Here is a 6832-nt window from a genome sequence, read left to right as displayed (position 1 = left end):
CGGTGTACAGCAGCGACGTTCCCAACGGTTTCCCAAACTCGGAGTTCTCATGCGCCATTGACGGCAAGTCAGCTGGCGAAGGGACATAGTGTGGACGGTTAAGCTGCTGCAGAGGCTGGGGTAGAAATGAAGTGCCTGCAAGCAAGCTCTGCTCCGACCATATGCATCCACCCGTGATCATTCTAGTGTGTCATGTGAAGAGGGCTGCACTGCAGTGCACTACTGTTCAAACCATCTTCACTTCCTGATTATGCTTCACACTTCTGTTTAACCTGTTTTCACCGGGAAGGACCGGCTTCTGCCAGTTAGTTGCAACTCTTTCATCCATGCATCTTTAACAAAATTGTGTAGGGAAAAAGACCATGCCGCCACGAGTGGGAAGATTTCACTCGCGGTACCCGGACACCGTCAAAGCACATGTTAACATCTTTGCCCCAAAGAGTAGCAACGCAAATTCCTGGGCAACATCGACTGTACATGGAAATCTAGGGGCTGTATCCTCCTCATCTATCAAACCTTAAGTTTCAATGTTCTTCTGCCTGTTACAACAAACACAACAAAAACAGTGGTGACCGCAATCCCAAGACAAAATGAGGCGACCTTCCACCAGGTAGAGCAACTCCAGGACTCGCAGACAGCATCTATCCAGTCCTGAAGAAAAGAATGGCCACAAGGACATAAGAAATGAGACCACGTAATAGTGTTACAAAACTAGAAATTGTACATGAAACAGGCTCTAAAATCAAATCAGAAAGGCTAAGATCGTAATGGATTCGACGACATGCCTTGGGCATGGCAAAATTAAGATTTGACCTATCATGCTTATACATGGTATAACTGTTCATACTATGTATACAGGTCGATGATGGACTTATGTGAGCACGCTCATACTTCCTTTTGTTTGGTAGATTATATACACATCGTTTGGTACAAAGCTGTGATTTGGTGTCCGAGCTCACGCACATGCGCGTCTTGCTTGCAAAAAAAATTCGGATTTTTTGGAAAAAAGATTCTATTTTTTATGGTGTTACTGTTCACCGGGCTCAGAGGTGGATTATCATTGTTTGGTAATTCTTTTACCTAACAGGATGTCCTGAGTCCCTGAATTTGGGTACGAAAGGTTGAAGGGACAACATACGTTTAGGGAGGAATAATTAGATGAGCTTGACCAAACCTTTTGATCTGTCAATTGTTTGCGTTGCACCACCATGGGATGCTGGCCTTCATATGAGCTTGACCGAACCATTTGATCTGCCAATTGTTTCTGCTGCACCACCATCGGATGCTGGCCTTTAAGCATAAGATGTTCTTGTTCAAAAATCTTCTTAGCATGCTCATAGAGTTCCATGTCAAGGCTGTTCAGTGAGATAATTTGATTCAGAATTGCCTCAGGTACATGACGCCTTGCCTGGAAACAAAAAGTGTAATCTTAGACTTTCACCAAACTTTACAGAGAATACAGGAATAGTTGAGAAACAAAACAATGTGTTCGCTGACATAGAATTAAACTGATTCAACAACTTAATTTGGATACCATAGATGACATCATTTAATAAGCATGTTACAAAATTGTGTCCTTTAATATTCCTGGTTCTCATGTATACTTATTTCCGGGTTCTGACACAAAGGAAAAAAGATTCAGGTATGTCATGATAATTTTTCAATGCCAGTAACATAGAAGAAAAATGAATAAATATCAAATCACACGCATTTCATCCACTTCAATACTCACCGCCTTCGTAAAATTTGCCGCCGCAACCTTCTTTAGGGATATTCTGCGACGGCTAGATTGGGACTTTCGCAGTTTTGCAATGCAACCCTCGTAAGTTTCCATCAGTTTACCAACAGTCATCTGCCGTCAACAATAACATCACGTTAGAGATGGCAAGATAACAATAAAGAAACTGTGAATATAAATCACAGTTCAGGTAGATGTATTACATTTCCTTTTCCATGATCATCCTCAGTAGTGTTCAGAGCTTCATTATTTTTCCAGCCATGGGTGCTATTCTATCAGGAAAACCAAAAAAGTAAGTACAACTGTAAATATCCAAACCATCTTATGCAATGCAAACAACTCAATTGTAAATCTTAGCCACCCTATTACCATATGTTCATTTGTTTCTTCATCCTCTGGATCCAGCATGGACAAGTGAGAGTCTGAGAAAAAAATATAAAATATTAGATTCTTTGCTTTTGTACAAGCACATCCAAAATCTGGAGCACCACACAATAAGAACAGAGACAACACTACTACAAACACTGTTGTCTTTTTATGTCATTTCACGAAATTTACTGGTTTAACAAAATACTGTTTTCCTGTCCAAATTGTTTAAATATGCAGCAAAGCTTCCTGATAATAAAGTTTAGGTTTCAGGAACTAACTCCTTCAAACAAAATACTGCTTACACATGCTGCTGCACGAGAGCCTTCTTCCCACTTGGACGAGCATTGTTGAATGACATGTTATCTTTTTATGACTCATTCTTGCAACTCACATGTCTTGTTATGTACCAACACCTAATTCTCCTTGCTTTATGAATTATGACAAGAAAAATGTAATTATGTATTGCTATTTAATTCATGGAAGTCTGATCCAACATATTGTTCTCTTATCTTCCAGATTTAACAGAAACATAAATGAGGGGTTACTACTCTTCAGTTTATGAAGCTACTATATAACATAAGCACGACTTCTGCAGCTGTGTGATAAAGGAGAAAGGCTGCAAGCTTTCACGTTTTCGTACCAGTGCCACTGGGTTGATCTTCCTGAACATCTAACTTCAACGCTCCAGATTGTGAAAGCACTTGTGCTCCTACCATATGAGCGAACAACCTTGCAGATTCCTCATGATCCTCTGTAAGTCCTATGTACAGCATACGGTCCAGCCTGTTCTGTGATTGAAAATAATGATACTCATTACAGCAGGAAGAATTTAAGAAGTATAAATCTAACTTGGCTTAGGAAATGAAATGTAATATGGTTAACTAAATGTCAGTGGCATAGAGCTTATAGTCGCAATGCACAGATCACTGATGTTTGTATGCGAAAGAATGGAATTATGGACTTTGCACGTTGGCCAATGGAGTGCACATGGAAACAGTTTTCATGAATTGAACTTTTTGATTTTTGGTACATACCTTAGCAACTTGAAGCACAAAACGACCAAGATCAGGGTACTTTCTAACACAATGTCGAACCTCATGTGCACCATCGAAGTAAGAATTATTTGTTAGCCCAGTGATCTGCCGAGGTAACATGGGAAAGCAAAAAAATCAGCAGCCAGATTTTTCAAGCTGGCCGTAATACGAGAACCCTGGGACAATGGCACACCGCATATGGCACTGGGATATAGAAATGAAAAAAAAACACTTAATGACTGAATATTTAAGTTATTTATGAAAAAGGAGCAGAAAGAAAATATAAGTTTCTTTCCACTTCATTTTGAAAAAGGTTTTTTGGCCATTTCACTTTGGAATTAAGCCTTATCAAATGCTTATTTGGTCTACCATTCAGCTGGCAGAAATGAATAAAGTGGATTAAATAATGTTTTGTGGGGCAAAAAAAGGAAACTGCATGTACATAAGTTTAATTGGGCAAGTCCATCATGGTTCTCTGTTTTACTTCCAAATGACAACAATCATTTAAAGGAGTAGTGCATCTTAGCCAATGGTCACACATTTATCAAAAATTGTGGCATTTATACATTTAATAATAAATTTCGTGTAGAGTACACCTTAGTCAACGACTCGAGGTCACACATTGACTGAAGGTAGTGGGGATATATACAATTAATAACAGGCTTTATTTCGCCTTCCAAAAATGTAGAAACTTGACTTAATGGATCAAACTGCTAATTTACGACCACAGCAAGTGACATTGCATAATTTCTTACAAAGCATAAGGACTAATATATTGGAGTCAAGCCAATTGCATTTTACAGTTTCCAGTATACAACAGAGAGTAAACAAGTAAAGGCATAGAAAGCAATGCTTTCACAGAAGTTTGCATACCTGAAAGGTAGCTCCATTATGAATGATTTCATGGGCAACAGGGTCATTGATGTACTGGTGCAATGGCATAACCATGTCTTCCACATCGTATGCATTAATTTTCTTGCTACTTGGCACGCTGTCATTCCCTCTAGCATCTCTCTGACAGATGAAAAAATCTCTTATCTTATTGCAAGAACATGTACAACTGATAAACCATACATTAGCTCTATGTGTTAACTAATTCCAAAATATATCTGAAGACACATTCCTAACCATTCACATCAACTGAAGTATTAACACTAATACCCCGATAGACCCAGATGCCATGTAAAATAAGAATAAGGATCACACTTGAAACCCTCCCTGTAACAACTCTTAAGAGCTGATTCTAACAAAGTTTCAAATATGGAGACACTATCAATATATACAGAACAAAGGCGAAAAACATTTTTTTTCTTAAAAAAGATGGAAGTAAGCATACCCTGGCGAAAAGATCTTCTCTCATCCATGGAACCAAGTATTTCCAAGGCCATATGTCCAGTGTACTTACAGCACGTGATTTTGTTAACACGCGGCTGGTCATTGTCTTGGCAGATGTTAAGTTTGGATGCACAAGAAATCTGGCTGCAACTTCCACGGAGAACTCATACGTGCTAAACACACGATCAACTGGATTTCGTAGTATTGTGACCACGGAAGTCCTCTCCCTTGGCAGCTTGGAAGTTAAGCTATAGTCATCATGGCTAACAACTAGCGTGCAATCAGGATGGCTGACATGAAGGCAAAAAACATACCATTAGTAACTATAAAAAAATTGCAACTATATTTGTGCAACAGGTATTTTCGTTATAGCTGAACACTGTATCAATACTAACTAACTATCTCACAGGCTCACAAGTTGTTGGCATAACACATACAAGGGTCACAATCCATGCAATTTCTCAATTACCAACTTCAAATTATAGTGCTTATGAACATGCCGGAATGAAGTAACAGGACATTTTAGCCAGGTAAGCGCCAGAATGTCATTCCAATATATATGAAAATATCCTGAACCATAGGCACTGCAGCCATCGTGATGAAAATCTGGAAATTAATGGATCACTTTCTAAGCACTATTTACAGACAACAGAGCTGTTGTTCCTGTTTGGCCAGTCAACATGAAGTTTCAATATAAAACCCAGATGAACACAACAACTCGGCAAAGCAGAGAACAAAACCTCCTCACCTCGGGTCGAACCGCAGCTTATCATAGGAGCGGGGGCATTCCTGAGCATTCGTATACAGCTTCTTCAAGAAACTGCCAGGCAACAGTTAGCATGAGATTATCAGTACAACACAATCGCAGACGAGGACGGACGAACAGTTCGAAGGCCTACCAGTGGAAGTAGGTACGCCCACCGGTTCTAGGAATGTGAAGGAAGAAGAGCAAATCCTTGAGGTTCAGTTTGTCTCCGGCATTGTCGCCCTCCCCGGCTGAGTCCGCCCAGCCCTTGACCGCCCCCTCGCAGCGCGCGTAGTCGTCAGCGGAGCTGACAAGCGGAAGCACTGTCACTGCAACAGCAGGAGGGCACCATCAGCACCGGGAAAAATCAGAGCAGGGCGCCGTGATTTCGCCAGAGTAATTCAACGGAAAACGATCCTACCAACACGAGGGAGGGATGGAGGGGTTACCTGACACGGCGAGGAGCGCGAGGGCGAGGGCGAGCGGCCGCGCCATGGATTCGGCGGGCGGCGCGCAGATCCGAGGCGCGGCGCGGCGATTGAGGAGAGGATGGGGACTAGGAAGCGAGAGCGAAGCAGCGAAGGAACCGGGGGAGGGGGGCGAGGGCGCACGCACGCACGCACGCACGCTTAAAACGGGAAGGTGGGTGGGGAGGGGGTGGAGACGGGAGGATCGAGAGGGGGGCGGTGGCGGGCGGCGGCGGGGGATTCAGCGCGCCGTGCCGGCGGGGAGGCGGCCTCGGCACCGGCGCCCCGGCAGCCGCCGCTTTCCTCGCCCCAACTTTTCCCCCTATCCCTCGCCTCGGCCCGCGCGGTGGCGCCCCTTGTTTATTCCCTCCTCCTACTGCAGTGGTGCTGGTGCCGGTCTCTCTCAGTCTCTCTCCGTGCTCGGGCGGAGGGGAGGGGATGGGTGGCAGCGTGGTGCGCCGGCGGGGAGGCCGAGGCCGGGGCGGGCGTGGATACACAACTCCTAGTGGTGGTGGTGGTGCGGTGGTGGCCCGCCCGTGCGGGTGGTGGGGGCGGTGGTGGCGTTGGAAAGCGCGGCGGAAAGGTGGGCGGATTTTCTCGCCACTTGCGCCGCCACGCGATGCTGCCGGCCGTCCCTCGGCCCGGTTTCCGATCGCTCACGGCTCTCCGGCGAGGTGGAGTCGGATGCGGTAGGAGTGGGAGTCTGCGGTGGCGCGACACGCCGTCGTCGTGTTAATCACGTGTTCTGCGCGCCATTAATCCTGGATGGATGATGAGGGCATTGATGAATGAATTAACTCGCACTGAAAACCTGCCCCGGATAGAATGTTCAGAACACATGAGAAGTTAAAAAAAAGTAAATTCCACCTTTTATTTACATTTATTTAAGATAAGATTAGGGGTGAAACCAGTTAGATTTGGACGGATAATCATTATATTATACAGTTTTACTAAAGCACATCTAGATGTTACCATAAGAGCAACTCCAACAGGCCAACCAAACGGACGATGATTTTGTCTGCTTTTTGTCGGCCAGACGGACACCGACGTCCACTTCCGCGTTTGGGTCGGCACGTGCGTCCAACGCTGGCCCGACCCATTTTGATAGCGCTAGGAAAAAACACACGCATATTTAAAAAAACAA

The 6832-nt window shown here is 44.0% G+C and overlaps 1 protein-coding gene across 1 annotated transcript; it reads right to left on the bottom strand.

Moving 5' to 3' along the window:
* Window positions 1–348: 348 nt before the first annotated feature.
* LOC123149713 (protein-tyrosine sulfotransferase) lies at window positions 349–6427 on the bottom strand. Its single transcript, XM_044569420.1, has 12 exons — window positions 5671–6427; window positions 5376–5550; window positions 5225–5296; window positions 4478–4766; window positions 4015–4155; window positions 3142–3246; window positions 2748–2895; window positions 2108–2160; window positions 1942–2010; window positions 1733–1852; window positions 1175–1408; window positions 349–651 (listed from the first exon to the last, which is right to left on the bottom strand). Exons 1-12 carry the CDS (start codon window positions 5714–5716, stop codon window positions 511–513), a joined length of 1593 nt encoding a protein of 530 aa, XP_044425355.1. The 5' UTR covers window positions 5717–6427; the 3' UTR covers window positions 349–510.
* Between the last annotated feature and the right edge of the window lie 405 nt (window positions 6428–6832).

The sequence above is a fragment of the Triticum aestivum genome, chromosome 7A (assembly GCF_018294505.1).
Source record: "Triticum aestivum cultivar Chinese Spring chromosome 7A, IWGSC CS RefSeq v2.1, whole genome shotgun sequence".
NCBI lineage: Eukaryota > Viridiplantae > Streptophyta > Magnoliopsida > Poales > Poaceae > Triticum > Triticum aestivum.
This window is presented reverse-complemented; position numbering and strand designations above follow the sequence as displayed.

What these genes read in the sequence shown, in the direction of transcription:
- LOC123149713 (XM_044569420.1), bottom strand. Translation starts at nt 5,716, where the DNA reads ATGGCGCGGCCGCTCGCCCTCGCCCTCGCGCTCCTCGCCGTGTCAG. An exon ending in GGGCGTACCTACTTCCACTG is followed by an intron (nt 5,297 to 5,375) that starts GTAGGCCTTCGA and finishes GTTGCCTGGCAG; the next exon opens with TTTCTTGAAGAAGCTGTATA. An exon ending in CGGCAAATTTTACGAAGGCG is followed by an intron (nt 1,409 to 1,732) that starts GTGAGTATTGAA and finishes TTTTGTTTCCAG; the next exon opens with GCAAGGCGTCATGTACCTGA.